Below are 23,792 nucleotides of genomic sequence, written 5' to 3'. Positions count from 1 at the left end.
CTGCCAATGCTGGGAAAGGTACATGTTGGAACAGGTCAAGTTATGGGTTCAGTAAGTTTGAATTCATTGGTGCCCAGTACCTGTGATAAGAAAAAAGGGAGGTGAGTAGTCACCTCTCCCCAAAGTCTCAGGCCTGTTGTGGGCTTGTTTTTCCTTCACAGCTCTTTCTGAATAGGGTGGTGATCTTGACCTCCACAATATTAACAGAGTAAATTATCATAAATATTAAACCACTAGATAATTTCTTGGAGCTTTGTCCACCTCTGCTGCTTACTGGAAAAATGTAGATTCCCCCAAAGGTTTCTGAGCCAGTGAGTCGAAACAAGTGGGTGAGATGACCATGTTTGGGCTGACTTGGGAAGCAGTTAGAGTTGGGTTTATATCCTTACACAAGAATAAATTCTTCAGCACTGAGAGAGACCTTAGAAATCATCTAGTCCTTGAGTACATAGACCCCAAGGAGTTATCTATACAGTGCTTAAAGGTTTGCAAAGTATTTTACATGTCTTTCTCCCCTGATCCTCACAACTCTGCAGGGTAGGCATTATTACCCCCATTTTACAGATGAGGAAACTGAGGATGAGAAAAAGAAAGTGGCTTATACACCATCACACAGTTAGAGGAAGGATTTGAACTCAGATCTTCCTGAATCCAAGTCCAGCGCTCTATCCATTGTACCACCTTTTGTTCAATCATTTCAATCACGCCCAACGCTTGGTGACCCTATTTTGGAGTTTTCTGGGTAAAGATACTGGAATGGTTTGCCATTTCCTTCTCCAGCCCATTTTTATAGATGAGAACACTGAGTCAAACAGGGTTAAGTGATTTCAGGTCTTACACACCATCCCGGGCCTCCAGTACTATTATTACCCCCATATAACAGATGAGGAAACTGTGGCTGAGAGAGAACAAGTGCCTTGGACACCATGACAGAAATAGAGTCTGAAGAAGGTCTTCCTGACTTTAAGTCCAGTGCTCTATCCATTGTACCACCTAGCTGCCTCTAGATTTCAAGGGGTCTGTCAACTGAGGAGGCCCATTCTGCAGAACAGATTAGAGAGTAAGTAATTTACCCAAGGTAGTATAGCTAGTAATGGCAGAGGGATGACCAGAAGCTCTTTTCTAGCCAATATCTTTTAAAAGGCCTAATAAAAGTCATACCCAGACTGTACCCACAGTATTTTACAAGGGTGGATATATTTCCACCACCTTTGAAGAAAGACACTCAGTATTAGAAACTTAAGTTGACACTGGAGAAGAGGATGTTATAGAGAGAAGTGGGAACTAAGAAATACAGGCCAACTCTAAGTAAGCCTAAAGGCAGTGAGGTAGGTCAGTGGATAGAGTGCCAAGCCTGAAAGACTTATCTTCCAGAGTTCAAATCTAGCCTCAAATATTTATTAGCTGTGGGACCCTGGGCAAGTCACTTCACCTTGTTTACCTCAGTTTCTTCATCTGTTAAATGAGCTGGAAAAGGAAATGGCAAACCACTTTAGTACCTTTGCCAAGAAAACTCCATATGATGTCAGGAAGAGTCAGTTATACATGACTGAAAAATGGTAACAACAGCAAACTAAGGAAAGCAATGCCCCTTCTAATTGGTATCCCTTCATTCACATTTTAGCCCAAAGCATGTAGAGGAAAGAGCTCTAGTCTTGGAGGCTGGGTTTTGGCAATTTACTAGCTATATTATCATGGGTGAGTCACCTTTTCTTTCTCTCAGATAAAAGAGATATCTCAGATGCCTCTCTCACTCAGTTTCTCATCTGTATAATGGGATAGTGATACTTTTGCTACCCATTATAACTGCTTTAAATATAAGTTGCTGTCATTACTATTGTCAATAACACCAAAGTCTCTTTTCCTGTACTTGTCATCATCAGAGAGTGAGTGACTTGTAGGGCAGTTCCCAGATGATTGCCCCAAATCTGTTGCTCTGTGTTAGGGTCTGTGAGGTGGACCTAAGCCAGCCCAGGAGGCCTTTGTTGAGGCATCTGAGTAGGATTAGATCCTGGAAACAGACTTCTTGAGGGAGTAGTGGATTACAAGGAGGTGAAAGAAATCTGACAGGATGTTGGGGCTTATAAGGGACCAAAAGTAAGAGAAGAATCATCTTAGTGAGTCATGATGCCTCCCCTCCTTCCTGCCTGGAAAACATCTCCTGCCTAAGCTTTTCAGACTCTTTATTTGCAGGACCTAAGCCAACTGACTTTATTTACAATCTGCTAATAGGCATTTGTCTGCTTAAAACCACCAACTGTCACCTACCCCACCCCTGCTCCTGAGGCCCCTAATTCAAGCTGAGGTAATGGCAACTAGGAAAAGCAGGGAGGATCTAGCTCACCTTTTCAGATAAGAGAGAGAAGAATAGAAGAAGGAGGTCAGAAATTTTAGGGAAGGGATAGATGAGGAAAGAAGGATAGAAGGGAAACAAGGAGGGAGAAGACCAGGGTGGAGACAAAGAAGAAGAGAAAGATGGAAGCAGAGCAAAAGTTGAAGAGGGGAAGTAAGAAGGGAGGTAGCAGCTAATGAGGACCAGAGGTCCAATGGGGACTTGAATGCCCTTGCTCTTTAGGTAAAGTGTGGCCATCATGCTATATCATGTCCTTCTCCTGTGATCAGAGGAGGAGAGGAGAATTCAGTCTGCTAGCCCTTCTCCTGTGGTGGAAGCCAATCACTATCTTGTGCAACGTGGGGCCATGAAACAAGAAGCTGATATGAGCCAGTTCTGCCCTTCCACTTCTACCCCCAACCAATTCCAGCATCAGCCTACACCCATTTGTTCTGGAAAACCTGGGATTTTATGGGTACAGAGAACTCCCAGCACAGTTTATATAGTCTTAGCAGCCTGTAAGAGATTAGGTATTTTCCCCAGAGTCTCACACAGCCCATACATGGTGAGAGGTGGAATTGGACTTTCTGACTCTCCATCCATTAGATTATATTGTCTCCTGCTGCCCATCCCTCCTAATTCCCTCTTAGAATTATAAAATGTTAATGACAAAAGAAGCCTGAAAGCCACTCCAGGGTGCCAGACACAATGCCTTCAAACAGTCCCAAATATACCTGAACCACATTAAAATGTAACTGGGAGAAATTTCACAATATAAATAAAAGTAGAATAAAACACAGATAATATTACATTTTGGAACTGAGTCAAGTTGTGCCCTGCAGGGATCCTTACATAAGATTTTGTGGTCCCTTTTTCTATTTGAGTTTCACATACTGAATCACTACCCTTATTTTTCACATCAGGAAACTGAGGCCCAGTGAGAGAAGGCAGTTTACCCCTATTTGCCTCAGATGTGCTCTGTATATTTTTAGGAGGTCTTTCTAGAAGCTAGAGAGAAGACTGAGACCTTTATTTTTATATGGGTTGCAACATTCTCTGTCTTGGGAAAGATAGATTCTAAGATCTGTCTTGGCCTTATCTTAATCCCTGATCATTATCACCATCATCATCACCATCATTATCAGTCCCTAAAACACAGTCAAAAGAAAGACTGAAAGTAACGGAGAAAAGGGCAAGTGGACAGTGCAATGGATAGCACACTGTGCCTGGAGTGAGGAGGATCTGAGTTCATTTCCAACCTCAGACACTTACTAGCTAAGTGATCTTGAGCAAGTCACTTAACCCTGGTTGCCTCAGTTTCCTCCTCTGTAAAAATGGGCTAGAGAAGGAAAAGGTGAACCATTCCGACATCTTTGCCAAGAAAACCCCAAATGGGGTCATGAAGAGTTGGATACAACTGAACAACAAAAATGGAGGAAAGTGGAGAATTTCTTTTTTTCTTTCTCTTTTTAAAAAATTAATTAATTTTTAGTTTTCAACATCCACTTTTGTAAGATTTTGAGTTCTAAATTGATACCCCCTCCCTCTACTCCCCCTTCCCAAAGACAGCATAGGCTATGTATATATGATCATATTAAATGTTTTCACATTATTCATGTTGTGAAAGAAGAATCAGAACAAAAGGAAAAAAACACAAAAAAGAAAAAAAGAGAAAATAATATGCTTTGCTCTGCACTCATACTCCATAGTTCTTTCTCTGAATGTGGAGAGCATCTTTCATCATAAGTCTTTTGGAATGTCTTAGATTATTATATTACTCAGAAGAGCTAAGTCTTTCAAAGTTAGTCATTGCCTCATGTTGCTGTTACTATGTACAAGGTTCTCCTGGTTCTGCTCACTTCACTCAGCATCAGTTCATGCAAGTCTTTCCAGGTTTTTTTTAATCCAACTGCTCACCATTTCTTATGGAATAATATTATCCCATTACATTTATATACCACAACTTGTTCAGCCATTCCCCAGTTGATGGGCATCTCCTTAATTTCCTATTCTTGGCCACTATGAAAAGGGCTGCTATAAATTTTTTTGTACATGTGGGTCCTTTTCCCTTTTTAATGATCTCTATGGGATACAGACCTAGGTGTGGTACTGCTGGATCAAAGGGTATGCACAGTTTTATAGCCCTTTGGGCATAGTTCTAAATTGCTCTCCAGAATGGTTGGATCTGTTCTCAATGCCACCAACAATGCATTAATGTTCCAATTTTCCCATATCTTCTCCAGCATTTATCATTTTCCTGTTTGGTCATATTAGCCAATCTGATAGGTGTGATATGGTACCTCAGAGTTGTTTTAATTTGCATTTCTCTACTCAGTAGTGATTTAGAGCATTTTTTCGTATGACTGTAGATAGCTTTAATTTCTTCCTCTGAAAACTACCTCTTCTTATCCTTTGACCATTTATCAGTTGGGGAATGACTTGTAGTCTTATTGATTTGACTCAGGCTGAGACTTTCTACAGAGGCAGGAGCCTGTTTCCTCATGAGGGACCTTTGGGGAAGCCTGAAATCCCTGGGCTCCAAAGGATCGAATGGATGGACCTTGACTTATATTCCTTTTCCTCATCAGTATCTGGTCCTTCTGGCAAGTTCTGTTAGAGTACCCAGGGCAGAAGATGGATATAGGCTGGCAGTTCTTGTCAGGTGAAGAGGAAAAATTTCTCCTAGGAAAGGTGAAGACAGGTATAGTCAAGTGTCACCTGTACTCTTTGCATCAGGGGATCTTCACCTTTTTAGTGCCCTGGTCCCTTTTGGCAGTCTGGTGAAGCTTATGAGCCCCTGCTCAGAATCATGTTGTTAAATTCATAAAATAAAAGACATTGGATTGCAAAGTAAGTCAATTAGCTTAAAATGCAGTTATCAAAAAATTTTTGAGAGGTTCACAGACACCGTCTAGATTAAGCATCCCTACTTTACAGTATTCTCTCCCCTCATCCCCCCAGCACCATTCTATCATCACCATAGAATGCTAGAGCTAGAGGGGACTTTGGAACTCATCTAATCCAACCCTCTCATTTTATAGAAAAGGAAACTGAGATTCACTGAGGAATTTACTCAAGGCCATGCAGTTATTGGCATCCATACTTAGTGAATACTAATCATGTGCCCAGGCCAGGGATTCTCTTAAATTTTTTGTGTCATGGAATCCATTAACAGCCTGTGGACCATTTTCAAAAGAATGTTTTTAAGTGCATGCAATGAAATACATTATATTGAAATATGCCTTCTCAAGGGATAGCGAGAGGCAAGACAGAGGGAGAGAATTTGAAACTCAAAATTTTACAAAGTGAATGCCAAAATTTTTAAAAATGTAATTGGGAAATATTCAAGAGAATAACATATATATGGAGAGGGAGGGAGGGAGGGAGGGAGGGAGAGAGAGAGAGAGAGAGAGAGAGAGAGAGAGAGAGAGAGAGAGAGAGAGAGAGATCCATGCTTTTCTAAAAACACACACACACACACACACACACACACACACACACACACACACACACACACACACACACACATAACAGGTTCACTGGCCCTAAGTTAAGAAAACCTGGGAAGTCAAAATGAAGACATAGTCCCTGCCTTCCAGAAACTTAGTCTAATGAGGGGTAATAAATGGGGATGGGGAAGAAAGATTACTAAGAGTATGAAGAGGTACATTTCAAGGTGTGGATAACTGAGGCAGAAAATAGTACCTCCTGGCTTTGCCATTTACTAGCTCTATAACCCTGAAAAGGTCACTTCCTTTCTAAGCCTCAGTTTGCGTATCTATAAAATAAGGTGATGAGCTGTAGCCCATCAGAAACAGTACTGGAGATGGGGTATCAAACGGTGTAGGTTTAAGTCTTAGCTTTCCCACTTACTGGACAGCTAGGTGGAGCACTGGACTTAGAATCAAGAAGATTCATTTTCATGAGTTCAGATCTAGCCTCAGGTTCGTACTACCTGTGTGACTCTGGGTAAGTCACTTAACTCTGTTCGCCTCAGTTTCCTCATCTGTAAAATGAGCTGGATAAAGAAATAGCAAACCACTTCAATATCCCTGCTAAAAAAACCAAACAAACCCCAAATGGAGTCACAAAGAGTCAGACACAATGTAAAAATAACAACAAATCTCCCACTTATTGGCTATGTAACTAGTTTGAGCAAGTCATCATGGCTAATTACTTTTGCTTCTAGTGAAAATATTCCTAGTTAAGGCTCTGCTTGCTAGAGAGGTATCTGATTAAAAAGGAACTAAGCTGAGCAATCCTCTAACCCTGTGTTCCTTCCCTAAGCAGATTGCTTCTTTCTGCTCCTACCCCTTACATCAGGATTGTGAGGGCTTTGGAGACCCCCTTCCCAGGTACAACACCTGGAAAGAAGGTTCTCTTAAGGGAGCAACTGAATTCTTTCAGAAGGATATTTTTCATTTGCAAATAATGGTGCCCACAACAAACATTCATAACATATCACTCTATGTGTTTGGTAGAACTGTGTATGTAGAGCCTATGTCAGATTGCATGATGTCTTGGGGAGGGGGAGAAAGTTTAAAACTTATGGAAGTGAATGTTGAAGACAAAAAATAAATTAACTTATTGAAAAAACAAAATAGCACTCTATTTAAAAAAACAAACACCAGAACTAAAAAACGTCAACAAGGGTATCTAGAAAATGAAAAGATTTTGTCGGATTATTCACCACTTTCCAGACTTACTTTGGTCAATGGCTTCCTCTCTCTCTCTGGGTTTATCTTTCCTTAAGTGGTACAAGAAAAGATTGGACTAGGTGATCTCTGGTGGTCTCTTCCAACTCTAACAGTCTTTTATTCAATGACCACTCATTTAACCTGCTCTGCAGCATTGTTCTTGCCTTTCCTCTCCTTTTGGAATATCCTTCAAGCCTCCTCTTGCTCACCCCACCATCTTCCTTCAGCTCCCAAACTCCCACTCTACAGCCCTTACTTTTTCCCAATTGATAAACATTTCACATGGTTCATTATACCTAGCCCACCCCAACCATGCTTCACTTCACACCCTGACCATCCTCTTGCCATCAACCCTGCTGCAGCACCAATATCCTCTTTCTGTCTACCCTGCTCCTGTGCTGGTACCCTCTCTCCACCTCTAGAACAAGAGTCAAACCAATGTTACCACTGCTACCAGACAGGATTGTTGGTCTTCCCCTTTAGGGCTCCTCCACTCAGCATCCTTGAGATTGTTCAGAACAAAGCACCCCTCCCTGGCCATGGCTCTCTCACATATCCTGCTTCCTTATATTAGAATGTAAGCCCCTTGAGGACAGGGATTCTCATTTTTTAAAAGTGACTCATAAGAAGGAAGAAAGGCAAAGAACAATCCTGCAAAGATGGTCTTTCCTCAATCCTCATTCTTCTTGACCTCTCAGCAATGCCTCTGACTGTTGATAAACCTCCTCTCCTTGATACTCTCTTTCCTCTGGGTTCCTGTGATGATGCTCCATCCTGGGACTCCTACTAGTTGTCTGACTGCTTTCCTCACTCTCCTTTGCTGGGTCTTCCACCAGTTCACCAGTAAGCCTCCCTCAGGGTTCTGTCCTGGACTACCTCCTCCCTCTATACCATTTCACTTGGTAATCTCATCAGTTCCCATGGATTCAATTAAGCATCTCTCTGCTGACCTATTTATCCAGTCCTTACTACCAATCTCTAGACATATATCTCTAACTGCCTACTGAACATCTTGAGCAAGATGTTCCTGTAAGAGCAAGCATCCATCCAGGAGGACTTGCTATCACAGATTCTTTGATCCGCTTTTCTAAAAGGGAAGGCAGCTTTTGAGGGGTTAACAATCACTTTAATCAAGCACATGTATCATTCACTTAGTACAGGGGAAAAGAGCCAGCACCCTGAATTTCAGAGAAAATACAAGGAAATAATCATCAACAGACAGGGTTTACAACTATCTGACCATAAGCAAATCATACATCGCAGATCAACAGACAGATGCAACAGTCTAACCATACATACATAGTTACCAGAGAGAGAAGCACCAACATCTGGGTTTTCAAAGCTGGAGGTCTTCTTAGCAGCTTCCTAGAGTCTCCTCTGGCCTAAGAAACACTTCCAAAGAGTAAGCCCCAAAGTAAAACCTAACCTCAGAATAGTTATACATTTTTCAGAGCCAGAGGGCATCACAACCCTAGAAAATCAATGCATTAGAAATTAACAAAAGGTGTGAACCTTTCCTAATCAAGATTTCCTTAATGGGCAGGCCCATTAATGGGTGGGGAAGATCTTTTTAGCATTACACTTCCATAGACTTTTTTAATGTAAACATGAAAAATCTTGAAAAACCTAAAGTAAGGGCCCTTAATTTTGTGTGTGTGTGTATGTGTTCACCTTCCTGGTGTTGGGTTTCCTGGCTCTGAGACAACAACAAGATGGTCAAAATCTGCATTGAGAAGGGAGCCTGGGCCCTAGATGAAAGGCAGAGTTGAAGTGAGGCCCTCTAGGGCAGGGGTTCAACCTTTTCTGTTTTTGGTGACCTCTTTGGTGGTCTGGTAAAGCCTATGGACCCTTGTCAGAAGATGTTTTAAGTGCAAAAAATAAAATATACAGGATTACAGAGGAAAGGAATTATATTGAAATAGAAAAGTAATTTTTTTCCCTTGAAATCTCCCTTGTCCCCTCATCGTGGTTAAAGAATCCTTGCTCTAGAAACAGGATTGTCAGCCTGATATGACTGGCCATTCCCAGCCAGGATGTAGAAGGGGTAAAGGGTATATCTTGAATGTATATTCCATGGGCTTGGCAGTGGTAGACACATAGTTGGTGCTTAATAAATGTTTGTTGACTGACATCTATAGGACTTCCTACCCTTTTGTTCTCCCCCACCCTCTTCTAACTCTGAGGACCTCCCTCCCCTCCTCCACCTTCCCTCTGAGGTGATGCACCATTGACTCTCTGGGGTGATAATTTAATTCAATTCATTAAACATTTGTTAAGCACTTAGTATGTGCAAGACTGAGATAAAAAAACAAACAAAAAATTGGAAAAATCATTGTTGTCCAACAGCTTACATTATACTGGAAGAAGACACACACACTTGTTAGATGTAGGCACTTAATGTACTGTGGGTACGGAGTAAGCAGTAATTGGTAAGCATAAGAGAAAAATGGGGAGGACCTTGGGACAAAGGGGTGAGGGGCAGTTTACTGCCCACTCCACACAGGCCAGGGGGAGAAACACCAGGCTGAGTGCCCATTTCATGTTGTAGCAACAAGTGGAAGGTTATTTTGTGCTGCTGAGTTCTACCTGTTTCCTCAGGCTCTGGTAACGTCCCTGTTGGTTTTGCTGATGATAGAGACAGATACAACCCTCCTGTGCCTTTCAGATCAAAACAAGGGGCAAAGAGCATTTGCTCAAGAGAAAAGTGGTCTGGGGGCTGCCAGCTCTCATGAGGAGGCTCACCCTCTAGTTTCTCTCCCCAGCTCTATCAGAGTTAACTGGGTAAAGTCAAACAGGATTTAGGGCTTGCTTTAAAGCTAAAAAGGACCCTGGAGGTTTGTTTCTTGTTTGTTGTGTTTTTTTAGTACAGATAAGGAAACTGAGACCCAAAGACACAAAATTGTGGTAAATAAATATGCTGAGATGCAAATTCACATCTTCTGATTCCAAATACACTTCTCTACACAAATTCAAAAAAGTGTTCAGATGTGTACTCAGATCAAGGATTGGGTCCTGCCAATGTCTATAGTTGTGTGACCTTGGGCAAACTACTTAACTTCTCAAAGTCTCAAATGTTCTTATTTAAAAAAATACCCACAACACAATAGTGATGATGATGATGGAGATAACAAATATAGGGCTTAGGTAGTAAACAGTTGAGTTCCTCAGAGGTCACAGTAGGGTTGGAGTGAGGATTTGCTGTGTGACCTTGGGCAGGTATATTCACCTCTCTGGGCCTGAAATTTGTCTCCTGCAGGGAGAGGGTTGGAATGCACAGGATTCCTTCCAGGTATAGAAAAGCAAATGTAAACCCCCCCCCCCTAATATGGGGAAGGTGGTACAGACAGAAAATAGCCCCTGAGAGATTATCACTTAAGTGACTTCACTTAGATTCCAGGTACACAGGAACCTGTACCAACAGTTCTACAGTTCTTAAGGTGTCAGAAAATGTAAGAAAAGATACACACACCAGCACACCTTAGAGCTAAAGTCTCTTTCAATGTAGGAATTTAATTCAGTAATTAGCTGGATGGTTCAGTGGATAGAGCACTGGAGCTAGAGTCAGGAAGACCTGAATTTAAATCTGACCTCGGACACTTACTCGATGTGTGACCCAGAACAAGTTGCTTCACCTCTGCCTCAGTTTCCTCATCTGTAAAAGGGAATAATAATGGCACTTTTCAGATTTATTATGGGGATAAAATGAGATAAAATTTGTAAAAACATTTTGCAAACTTTGAAGCACTGGCTATCATAGGATTTAGAGCTGGAAGGAGCCTTAGAAATCATCAAGTCCAACTCCCTCATTTCTTACAGATGTGGAAACTGAGGCACAGAGAGGTTAAGTGACTTGCCCAGAGTCAGACAGCTAAGTAAGTGAGGCAGGATTTGATACCAGGTCTTCCTGACTCCAGGCCTAGCACTGTCTCCTGCAGCACTGATTCATCCTCTATGTGAAAACGTTTTGTTTTGTTTTCACTGATAAAGCACAAGTTGCGATTATGGTTTTTGTTATTCCAGGGACATCTGTCTCTTTCTTTCTTTTTTTGGGGGGGAGGCAATCAGAGTTAAGTGACTTGCCCAGGGTCACACAGATTTGAGGCCAGATTTGAACTCAGCTCCCTCTGACTCCAGGGTCAATTCTGTAGCCACTGTGCCACCTACCTGCCCCTCTTGTCTTTCAATGAAAGGAAGTTCAGAGAACCCTGAGAACATGAAAGCTAGGGCGTCTCAAGTAGCCATACATGTTCACTGGCCAGAGAGATGGCCATTCCTGAGGGCCTTCTTACTTCTCCCTAGTCTCCTTGTGCAGGTGCAAATTCTTATCCCTTCCCCTCTTCTCCATGGCTTGGCTCCTAGTCACCTGGCTGGACTTCACAGAGGCCCCATTGTCTGTTTTAGCAGATAGGAATGGGGAGCAGCCCTTGTGGGTGTGTGGTGGGGGCCAGACACTGGGAACAAGGCAGGCTGGAGCACAGATGGATGGGGGCTCAGACAAAGCCCTCATTAAGTGAAGATTGTGTCCGTGCCAATAAAGTCCTGAGTCAGGATATGGGATAGCCAAGATGCTCTGGCCTGGTGGGGGACTTTGGGGACATCTGAAGATGACAAGGGTGAGAGATCAGGTGTGTGAGCAGATGTGTCCTCCACATGATGTGTCCCTCAGCCTCCCTGTGTCAGTAGAATTGCCATCCAGTTGCTGAGGTGTTTAGGGGAGGCAGGGTGGGCTGGTGCCTGGTTACATTCCACTGGGATCCATCCAAAAAATGCTCAGAGAGTGGTTTTGTTCTCAGCTGGGCCTGAAACCAGAGCCTAACTTATTGTTCTGAGTCAGTGGACCCAAGATGGGAACCTGATCATTGAAGAGAATGTTGAGAAAAGAGCATTCTGGAGGAGTGCTGGAAACCAGGGTTGATTTGTCAATTTATTCTGTCCCTGTATCATGCCTGGTGGGCAGCTAGGTGGTGGAAGATAAATAACAACTTTGGTTGCAGCCAGAGGTCAGCCTTCTTTTGCTTCTTCCTCTGCTGATGGAGCAAAGAAGGCAGGGGTGGGGATGGGGGTGGGGGGGTAAAGGAGGGGAGGAGAGGGAGAGAAGGAGATTGGGGGCTTGTTAGAAGTATCCCATCAGTTTCCAGTGCCACAGTCCTGTTGAAGCATCCTACTAGGACCCTGGGAAAAGGCATGTAAGAGAATTTCTCTAGACCAGCAGTGTAGAACCTGTGGCCTCTAGGTCCTCAAGTGCAGCCCTTTGAAAGATTCTAAATTTCACAGCATAAATCAACTTAATAAAAAGATTTCTTCTGTAAAAACTTGGACTCAGTCAGAGGGCCACACCTGAGCACCTAGAGGGCCACATATGGCCCTGGCCACAGGTTCCCTGCCCCTGCTCTAGATATCAGACTTGGTTCAAGCCCACCAGTGGCACTGTCTTCTACAGGACACATTATGGGCAGCCGAGTTCTTTTCTACCAGCGTCTTCTCCCCAGAAGTCTTCAAAGACAAGTCCAAAGAGATGTCACGAAACTGGTGAATTCTGGGATAGCATCTGTTGGAGTTTCCCATCTCCATGACAATGCTACCTGGGCAGGGAGCCAGGGAAGCCAGGATTACATTCCTAATCTGTGCTTCTTTTTATAATGCCTTTGTATTATGTTCTTATATCACTTTCATGTGTGTGTGTGTGTGTGTGTGTGTGTGTGTGTGTGTGTGTGTGTGTGTGTTTGTCTTGTCTCATCTGTCATGAAGTGGATGTGAATTGTGTCAGAGTTTGTCCTATAAAATAGCTGCAACCTTAGAATCTTTGGGCAAAGGACAGAGAGTGAGGGTGAGCCCCAGGGAGCAAAAGAATGGAGCTTTCCCCTACTCCAAGCTACTTTCTTGTCTTCCCAACTTTTTTCTTACTCTGAGGGTATGAACATGTCTAGAACAGTTGCCCTAGGGATAAGCAAGTAGTCCAGAAGGTAAACAAAAAGTTGATAGGAATCCTAATTTTGAGAAGGTAAGATGAGATTTTAGGGACAGAAGTAATTTGAAGAAGTTTCATATGTTAAAAACATTTCATACTTCACATTTTTTGCTATTGTTTAGGTGTGTGAAGTTGTACAGAGAGACCTAATAGTCCAAGAGAAACCCAGGGAAACCCAATTCCCTCTCTTCCTCCCCTCTGAGGAAAGGTCCTATCTTGCTTCTGGCCCCTTTGCCCGAGCTCCTGCCTACTTCTACATCACCTTCCCCACCAGCTGTCCAGTCTAGGGAGTCCCCTGCTGCTGCTGCTGTTCAATCATTTCAGTCACATCTGACTCTTCTTGACCCCATTTGGGGTATTCTTGGCAAAGATACTGGAGCAGTTTTGCCATTCCCTTCTCTATCTCATTTTACAGATGAGGAAACTGAAGCAATCAGGGTTAAGTGACTTGCCCAAGGTCACACAGATAGTGTCTAAAGCCCAACTTGAACTCAGGTCTTTCTGACTCTAGGCTCAACACTCCATCCTCTGTGTCACCTAGCTGCCCAGTGATTCCCTAACCTGCCCCAGAAATAAGGAGGTGCCAATTCCTGACACTCTGGCCACAGGACCCCCACTAGTTCTCAGTGGCTCCTTCCAGACAACTTCTGGGACTTTTGCAGGTGGTGGTTCTTTTTTTTTTTTTTTTCCAAGTACAATTGTTTTTTTTTTGTTTTTTTGTTTTTTATTATTTTTTAATGTTTAACAATCACTGCCATACAATTGTGATTTTATCCCCCTGCACCTAACCCCCACTACCTCCCTCCCTCCCCACGACTGCCTACAATTCTGTATAGATTCTACATATACTTTCCTATTGAGTATATTTTCACTATAGTCATGCTGTGTAGTCAGACTAAGATAAGTGAAAGAAATCGTACAACAAATCAGAACATGATACACAAACACACACACACACACAAACATGATCTGTTACATTATGTGAGTGACTTCCGTATTTCTTTCTCTGAGTGTGGAAGGCATTTTGCCTTGAGAACCAGCTTTGGGATCTTATTTATTTATTTATTTATTTTTATTTTTATTTTTTTGCAGGTGGTGGTTCTGATGGATCCAATGGAAGATCCAGATGACATTCTCCGAGCCCACAGATCCCGGGAAAAGTCCTACTTATTTGATGTGGCCTTTGACTTCACTGCCACTCAGGTGAGGGGTCAGGGATGGGAGAGACTAACATAGGACCAAAATAAACAAAGAGTCTATTATTTGTCCCCAAGAGACCATCATCCAGGCCTGGATCTTTGCATAGAACAATCTGAAACTCTTTCAGTTCTTATTTAGAGAAGGTGTGGCTTCCTACATTCATGAACATGTGCGTTTTTGCACATATTTCTATGCAATGTGCTCATTCACAGAAAGATGCATACATGCATATGTATGTGGATACATACACATACCTCCACTCAGCAACCATTAATGTCAGTAAGCACTGTGGACCCCATATTTGGTTCCCTTCTGAGCTCAAGAAGTCTATGACCCCACTAGATTAACCAGATGGTAGGATGGACCTGAGAAAGTTGATTCTCTCCTGAGGATACCCCCACCTGGATCACTTCAGGATATCCCTGGTATCTGTTATAGAGCAGCAGCTGGGCAGGGGGCCAGGAAAAAGCTGGAGGAGCCAGCTGGTATCCTGACTTCTGTTCCAAGCTGGCATCCCTAATGCACTGAAGGTAAAGAGATGCTTTCCTCACCTCCTTGGTGTTGCCCCTACAGGGTCTAGGTGTTCTCAGAAACTGCTTTTTATAATGAGGCATGTTCTGCCTCCTGAACCCCTCACACCGCAAAATTCACTTTTTTTTGCAGGAGATGGTTTATGAAGCCACCACGAAGAACCTCATTGAAGGGGTCATCTCTGGCTACAATGCCACTGTCTTTGCCTATGGCCCCACTGGTGAGCTGTCTGTCTCAGCACCTACCTCCTCGGTCCTGTCCAGAACCAAAAGAGCCTCCCATCTCTGCCCATTTGATCCCCCCAACATGGAGGTTGGCCAACTTCCACAAGCAGGAGGTTTATAGGACAACCCCACTTTATTATCCCAGGAATGAGTTGGTCAAATATAAGCCTTAGTCATCATAAGCTCCATGTCCCACCCCCATCTTCACCCTATCCCAGAAGACCCCCTCCTTCTTCCACTCACATGGATGTAAGAGCCTTGCCTTTCACTAGCCTCTCAAGACCCCTCCTCAAGAACAGACAGGGTGCTTACCCCACACATAGAGCCTTCAGAACAAGGAAGAAGTCTTCCAGGTGCAGCCCTCTCCAACAATGACACATGCCTTATAACTTCCCTGCTGACCTACTGTTCTTTCCTGCCTCTAGGCTGTGGGAAAACCTACACTATGCTGGGCACTGATAAGGATCCTGGCATCTATGTTCGGACCCTCAATGACCTATTCCGTGCCATTGAGGAGACTAGTAATGACGTGGAATATGAGGTATCCATGTCCTACCTAGAGGTAGGTCATCCTGGTTGGGCTATACTTGGAATTTTGAGTAGCAGTAAAGCACTGACTGGTTCATAAGAAGGATAGGAAAATCCCTTGAAAGCAGTTCAGCCTAAGTCCCAGTGCAGAGTGTTCAGGGGTATAGACAATAACTGTTCCTACTTCTCTGTTCATTTTGACAAGCTCTCCTGTCTGGCCTAATTGCCATGGGCTATTCGGGTCCTCTTACCTATCTCAGGTCTTCAGTGGCCAGCCGGATAAACATATGAGAGAAGAGACCTCCAGAGTCAAACAGAGATGTAGGCTTTATTCTGGATACGAGCTACATGTCAGCATGCAGGGCAAGTGCTCCCCGCAGGAGCTCCTTCTCCCTACTGAGGAGCAAGGAAGAACCCAACCTGCTCTCAGGCTTTCTTGTCCCCATTTAAGCTCTCCCCCTGCTAGTTTGCTCATGGACACCGTGCATGCTCTCAGCCCCTTAGTTAATTAACAGGTGTGCTCAGACCACGGACCAATCTCATGGGTGGGATGCTCTCCCCAGCAAGTTTCCACTGAGAAGAGGTGGAAAACGAGATAACTCATGTCTCACTCCTCAATTCCCAGCTGTTCTCTGGGGGCCTCATGAGAGCTCAAGAAGCCCTCACCTTCCTGACCCGAGACTGTTCACGTGAGAACCGAGCTTACCTAAACACTCTCCCTTTGAAAGGATAGAAACAGGGCAGGTGTGAGGTGCATAGCCCCTAGGGACATGCCTCATTGCCCTGGGCAGTGCTGAACTAAACATCTGGAGTTCCCAATTTCCCTGTTGTCCTTTCCTTTCCCTCTGTCCCACCTAGAATGAATGTAAACGTCAGCAAATATGGTGGCCTTTTAAATAAGCATGGAAATTACAAGGTTCTTCTGATATCTAATATATCAGTTAGAGCTGTCACCTTTTTACACTGCTCAGTACAGTGTATGCTCACAGAATGAGAGTAGCAGGAGGGGGAGGCAAAGAATAACCCAGGAATGTAGCAGTGGGCTGCTAGATATTCCCTTGGGTACCCCTAGTCCTTGACAGGGTCTTTCCTCATTCGATCATTTTTGCTAGAGGTGACAGAGGACTTCTCCCCATTGAACAGATACCCAGGGATCTGGGTAGAAATCAATGCCTTTCATATTTTCCTAGAGAGAAAAGGGTAGCAATGGCCTAGACCATAGATATCTTGTCCAGTGATCCAGCCTCCTGGGGATGTTCCCAGTCAGCTCCGGGAAGGGCATCCCCACATTACCATCTGTACCCTATCCTCAAGCTACTGATTCCCTATCTCCATCTTGATTTCCTTGGAATACCAAGGATCTATAAAGCTCCTTTGGAAATCTGTCGGTTCATTCTTGGTGCTTGCATCTCCATCACCTAGCACAATGCATATAATAGGTGCTTAATAATTGCTTATTGATTGAATTATTCCAACTGGGGTGGTTTTTCTCTTTGGTCTCATGGGTGATGAGTTCCTACCTTTGTTGTCTACCTTAAGTCTTCCAATATTCTCTCCTTACTCCTATTAGATCTACAACGAAATGATTAGGGATCTACTGAACCCTTCTATGGGGTACCTAGAATTAAGAGAGGACTCCAAGGGGGTGATCCAGGTGGCAGGGATCACTGAGGTTTCCACCACCAATGCCAAAGAGGTAAGTTTTTGGCAGAAAGTAAAAAAAAGGCTTGCTCAGTTCAAGGGGTCCTGGGAAGCTGCTGCCTGGTAGGATGGTCTGGTGTCTGATGCTTGAGGCAGCCATGCAGAAACCTAACTAGGGTTGGAATATGTACATCTGTTATCTGATTCAAGCCTCAAAGGGATCCCCAGGAAGAAGATGAAACAACAAATAGTTTTCCTATGTTATAAATACATATTCTTAAGAAAAAAACAAAGCTGGAACAGCAAGGTGGCATAGTGGATAGAGTACTGACCCTGGAGTCATGAGGGTCTGAGCTTAACTCCAGCCTCACTTACTAGCTGTGTGACCCTGAGCAAATCACTTAACCCCAACTACCTCCTCCCAAAAAATAAAATAAGCCTTTGGGCTTTTGATGGTCTAAGCTTATATATATTATCAGTAAAAGATTCAGAACTCAGATAAAACTTCCTCCTTCTCAGGCCAGGGATGTTTCCCATTTCACCTCCTTCCAGACTGTTTGAGTATCCCCTTAAATTTCTTTCTTTGCATACTCCCCAACAAGTTACTACTTTTTGCTAAGAGACATCATGGTGCTATGAATAGGATGCTGGATTTCAATTCAAAGGATGTGAATTCCAATCCTCACACTTGCTTCCTGTGTGATTTTCAGATAGTCATTTCAACTCTCTGGACTCAGTTTCCTCATCTGTAAAGTGAGGGGGTTAGACTAGTTCTAGCTCAATCAGCTTATAAGCTATCGGAACCTTGATGTCCAAAGTTATCACAGCACTTTGTCCCCTTCCCAGGGAGCCAGCCCTTGTAACAAAAAGATTTCAAAGAGAGAAGAAAAACCGTCGAGCAAAGCCAAGCAACACATCAGCTGCCCATGACTGACAATACATGCAGGAGTCCACCATCCTTGCAGTAAAGGGAGAAAGGGGCATTTTCTCACCTCTCCTCTGGGCTAAGCTTTGACATTATAATCCCATAGCATTCAGTCTATTTATCGTTCTTTCCATTTACATTATTTCTGTCCTTGTGTATATTTGTCAGGTTCTCTTCTTTGGCCTGAGAAATACCAGTTGCTTTATTTCTTCTCTATTCCTATTGGTTCTCTCTCCATCCTTGAGGTTCCCTTTGGAGTTCTGCACATCTGTGGGGTCTTCATAGGATCCTAAAATTCAGTACAGGAAGAGGGACCCTTGAGAGCATTTCACCCACTCCCCTCATTTCATAGATTCGGAACCTGAGGGATTATATAAGCATTTGGCTCCCATGCTGGCTGTCCACTAAGCTTTGGGGTGAATGTCTCCTTTGGGCTCATAAGATCATAAATCATGAATTCATAGGTCTGCCTCATATGCTTACTAGCTGTGTGACCCTGGGCAAGTCACTTAACCTCCTCTGGCTCAATTTCCTCTTTTGTAAAATGGAGATAATTGTAGCACCAACCTCCCAGTGTTGTGAAAAATGAGATAAAATTTATAAACACTTTGAAAACCTTAAAGCTAATTTTTATTGTTATAATACCTCTTGAAGCCTCAGTTTCCTCATCTATAAGATAGCATCTACTTCACAGGGTTGTTGTAAGGATCAAATGAGGAAACATAAATAAACATAGAAAATAAAATTGCATCATTCTTTGCAAACTTAAAGCACGATGTAGTTGCTATATTAACCTTATTATCAACATCATCGTCGTCATCATTGTCATGATCATCATCATCCTCATTAGTAGTAACAGCAATAGTAATAGTAGTAGTGGTAGTAGTAGTAATAGTAGTAGTACTAGTAGTAGTAGCACTAGTAGAAGTAGTAGTAATAATAGTAGGAATAGTAGTTGTAGTAATAATAGTAGTACTGGTAATAATAGTAGTAGTAGTAGTAGTAGTATTGCCAAGATGGATTCTAGAACCTTATTGTCCAACACCTTTATTTTAGAATATCAGAGAGTGAGGCCCAGAGAGACTAACTTGCTAAAAGTCACACAGTTAACAAATGGCAGAGCTGGGATTTGAGCCCAGCACTTCTGACTACAAATTCAGCACATTTCCCACTAACACCATACGTGTCCTCTGTACCTGATGCTAGTCTGTGAATCCTTAACAAGGTCGATAGGGACAGAGATTGATCCCTAATATTGTATCAGCTTCAATGTCCCAGCACAGTGTCTTCTGTACGTCAAATGCCTAAGACAGGGATGGGGAACACTGCAGCACTTGAAGACCTAGAAGGCCACATGTGGTCTCAAGTCTACAGGTTCCCCAACCCTGGCCTAAGAGATGGCAAGTGAGGTTGAGTTAGGGCAGCTTTCCCTGCCTTGAAGGGTTTGCCAGAGGGTTTTCTCTCTCCCAATCCCCCCATCCTTCATCCCCAGATCATGCAGCTGCTTATGAAAGGAAACAAGCAGAGGACCCAGGAGCCTACAGCTGCCAACCAGACATCTTCCCGGTCCCATGCCATACTCCAAGTGACTGTACATCAAAAGAGCTGGATCAAGGATGCCATGCAAGAAGTGCGGGTAGGCTGCCTCTTCATGATCGACCTGGCTGGCTCAGAGAGGGCATCCCAGGTGAGGAGATGAACAGGGGGAGGGAAAAGTGAATGGGGAGAGTGAGAGCAATGGCTGTCCATGGCCTCAACAACAACAACAACAAAAAAAAGTCACTCCAATTTGGACCTAACTGGCATAAAGGATGAGTAATAATATGTTTCACTTCATTCACCATCATGGTCATTTATCAGGAAGCTTAAACTTTTCTCCACTGACACATACAGGAAGCTACTTAGACCTAGGCCCAATGGATGTTAAGACCCTTAAAGTCTTAGGGCAGACCACCTGATGTAGGTAAACACAGAGGGAATCTAGACCATGCCTGAGGAATAAAGTGTTGACTTTGTAGACCATGCCAGAGAGAGCACAGAGGAGGACAGGGGAGAATTGTTAGAGTGTGATGTTGGACAGGGTGGGAGGAGAAGCTTCCTGGAGGAAGCAGAATTTCTGGAGTTGCTTGGATGATGGGAGAGAAGCATCTTAGATGATCAGGGAGGGGAGAGCTGTGGGAGAAGAGGGCAGCCTCTTCCACAGGGTCTTGGGAAAGGTAAGCCCTGAAGAAAGCTTATTGTAAGGGGTGGGGGGAATAGGTGGGGGGAATCCAGGGGTGTGAATGTTTAACAACTGGCTCTCAAAAAAAGAAAAGACATTTAAAGTTAATCTGCATTTTTCATATTTTCCCATCACTTTCTTCAGTCTAGACCAGGGGTGGGGAACCTGTGACCTGGAAACCAGTTCCCCATCCCTGCTCCATCCCCTTCCCCACCTAGCTCCCAATTCCCTTACACCAACTTCAGCTTGCTTTCCCCTGCCTTCCTCCTGATTAGGTTCCACCTAGAGCTCCAAATCAGTTACTATGGATTTTCTGTCCTCAGCTTTTCTCCCATTCACAGTTTTAAGAAAGCAAGCTGCCTAGCCCACATTGTTCTTGCAGGCTGGTTTGAGTTGGTGGTGGTGTTATCACCATCATTATCATCATCTTTATGGTGGTGGGGATCACCTTCTGGTCATCGTCGTCATCATCAACATTCTCCTCTTTTTTTGTGGGTTCAGACAGCAATAGCCCTGGGATAATTCATTGTCCTGTTCTTTCTCCTTTATTTTCAGTATTCTCTGAACTCTTGCACAGGTAGGTAGAATAACTACCTATTGTAGATGAATATCACCCTCTAGCAGAGTTTCTTAACCTAGATCAGTTTCAGCATGGGTCTATGAACTTGGATGGAAACCTCTCACTGGAATTTGGTATTTATTTGAATTACAGATTAAAAAACTCAGCACTCTTTTGAGGAGACATTCATAGGTTAGACCAAACTTCTGAGAGGTCCTGGACACAAAAAGAGGCTCAGACTTGCCCCCTCTTGCCCCTTACTCTATAGGCTCTTTGAAAGTATCCTTGGTACAGCTCTAACAGCAGTCAAGACAATGGGCAGGTTGTGACTTCATTCTCTCCCCCAATCATCTCCATGAGATCTCTTGTCCTTTGAAACCTTTCTCATTCTTTGCAGCGTGGAGAGTAAATATTTGGTATGGTGACATTTATTTTAAAAGCTGTTCTTAGGGCAGCACTGAATAGAGCATTGACCCTGGAGTTGGGAGGATCTAAGTTCTAAATCTGACCTCAGATACCCACTTAATTCTGATTGCCTTAAAAAAGTTGTTCTTCAATTTTTTAATGTTAAGGTAGCTAAGTGGTGCCACAGTACACAGAGCACCAGACCTGGAGCCAGGAAGACTCATCTTCCTGAGTTAAAAACTAACTTACTAGTGGTGTTACCCTGGGCAAGTCATTTCACCCTGCTTGCTTCAGTTTCCTCATCTGTGAAAAGAGCTGGAGAAGGAAATGGCAAACCACTCCAGTATTTTAGCCAAGAAATCCCCAAATGGAGTCACAAAGAATTGGACAGAAGGGAAAAACAACAAGAAGAAGATCCATGTTATGTCTAAGCGATTGTGAGTGACAGACACTTTGATATTTGCGATGATGGTCCAGTTCCAGTATAGTTTATTGGTTGTATTCTCCAGGTTATGTAGAGACCTTTTTTAAATTGTCTGTGGATTTACTGTCTGTTAGATGATGAAAGAGCATAAGCTTCTAGTGAATTATTATAGGCACCAGGTCATGTTTTGTTAGGTATCCAGTAGATGCTAAATTTTTATTCTATATTGTATAATTTCTACTATTTCCTTGCATAATCAATCTTGTTCTGTATTTTCTGGTGGCAATGATCTAGTCACAGAATCAAAAAGTCATGCATTTAGATCTAGAAACCATCAAGTCCCATCCCCTTGTTTTATAGATGAGAAAACTGAGGCAAGTAGAGGTGAAATGACTTTCCCAGGATCACACGTTTCTGAGACAGAATTCAAACTCATGTCTCCCTGACTCCAGGCCCTACGTATACCTATAATTGCCATCTTAAATCCCTCTGTTCCTCTGAATTGTTGACTGAGTTCATGGGACCCTTGGGCCTTTTGATTCCAGCCTTGTACCTCAGCAGTTTTCTAGGCTCCATCTAAAGATTAATCACTTTCAGTTACATTCACAAATCTGACTGGCTTGTACCTGTTATCACTACAGGCCATATAAATTTAGCACATTCTGAATGTGTAGCAAATACATGACCTGGTGGCTAGAACTATGCATCAAATTTTCTCTCTCTCTTTGCTGTTGCTGAGTAAAGATACGCCTGATTGTTCCCAAAGTGTTTTTGTAGATTTCTTGACCCATTTATAATATGAGGCAGCTAGGTGGGAAGAGTGAATGCTGCACCTGGAGACAGGAAGACTTATCCTCCTGAGTTCAAATTTGACCTCAGACACTTACTAGCTGTGTGACCTAGGGTAAGTCACTTCACCCTGTTTGCCTCAGTTTCCTCATCTGTGAAAAGAAGTGGAGAAGGATATGACAAACCACTCCAGTATCTTGGCCAAGAAAACCCCAAATGGGGTCACAAAGAGTGGGACAGAGCTGAAAAACCACTGAACAAGAATGCTTGTCAATACTTTCCCCTTCTTTGATAAGGAAATCTTAATCTTCTTACAGTTACCTTAGAGCTATGGGCATTGTGTTTCCTTGATAGTGTGTGAGAAATATTTTGCAGGCACACTTTCCACATCTGTTATTGTTCACTTTATAGCTCTCAAGGTGTACAACAAAACTGGCACTTTAGGATTGTTTTCAACATATTCTTCCATTTAGCTTGTTTTCAAGATGTCTGTAAATCATTTAACATATTCAGCATAACTTTGTACTTGGTATATCTTGCCTGGAGGAGACCAAGGCATTTGGTCAAGCATAAAGCCTTCAGTCTTTATTTTTGCTTGAAGTATATTAAGAATTTCATGCTTATCACAACTAAAAGACAATTTGGTATTACTAGAGAAACATTCCTAGGATGACGGTGCTGTCTAATGTTTCCTTTGGTAGATTCACATACTGGAATGTCGTCCATGTACATCAAATGACTAATAAGATGTTTTGATCTGTAGAAGATCTCCAGGCTGCAGTTTAGCGCAAATCTGTCAGAGACCAAGTATTAATAAATCAACACAGGGAAAAGATCCAAATGGGCAGCTGCCCTCTGCTGATTTGCATTCTCTGACTCAAATACTGTCTATGTGTATTTAATAATAATCATAAAAGCTAGTATTTCCACAGTGCTTTAAGGTTTGCCAGGCACCTGACAAATATTTTATTTGGTCCTCACAACAACTGTGGGAGGCATTATTTGTGTATTTTATAATTATCATGAAACAAAAAGCAAAATTCTATAAAGTTTAGGTTTTTTATTTCCTTAAATAGAACAGTAGTAATGTCAGTCTCTACACACCTTTCTGGAAATACCTTCCTTCCAATCTGGTCATGAGTAAACAAAGAGACACTCTCTTCAATGGATTAACCCAAAGACTTCCAGTCTTATTTGGTTGCTACAAACAAGAAAAACTCTCTCTCATCTTAGTTTCAAAGAATCAGAATCTCTCCCTAAATTTGATTGTATCTACTATTTAAAATTTTTTTGGAAAAAAAGATTAGGTCTTTTATTCAAGTGAAACCAGCAACTTCACAGTTAAGAC

The 23,792-nt window shown here is 42.8% G+C and overlaps 1 protein-coding gene across 5 annotated transcripts in view; it reads left to right on the top strand.

Annotated features, from left to right (window-relative positions):
- KIF19 (kinesin family member 19) overlaps positions 1-23,792 on the top strand; it is a 48,078-nt gene that overhangs the window by 6,060 nt on the left and 18,226 nt on the right. For 4 of the 5 annotated variants that reach the window (XM_072645584.1, XM_072645586.1, XM_072645583.1 and 1 more), the window contains exons 3-7: positions 14,090-14,200; positions 14,861-14,948; positions 15,378-15,514; positions 17,051-17,176; positions 19,539-19,733. In XM_072645584.1, coding sequence (XP_072501685.1) covers positions 14,090-14,200; positions 14,861-14,948; positions 15,378-15,514; positions 17,051-17,176; positions 19,539-19,733 — 657 coding nt within the window. The remainder of the gene's footprint in view (positions 1-14,089; positions 14,201-14,860; positions 14,949-15,377; positions 15,515-17,050; positions 17,177-19,538; positions 19,734-23,792) is intronic. The other variant, XM_072645585.1, reaches the window with a different exon arrangement.

This window comes from Notamacropus eugenii, chromosome 2, assembly GCF_028372415.1.
Source record: "Notamacropus eugenii isolate mMacEug1 chromosome 2, mMacEug1.pri_v2, whole genome shotgun sequence".
Lineage (NCBI taxonomy): Eukaryota > Metazoa > Chordata > Mammalia > Diprotodontia > Macropodidae > Notamacropus > Notamacropus eugenii.
The sequence above is the reverse complement of the archived record's forward strand: the minus strand, read 5'-3'. Positions and strand labels throughout refer to the sequence as shown.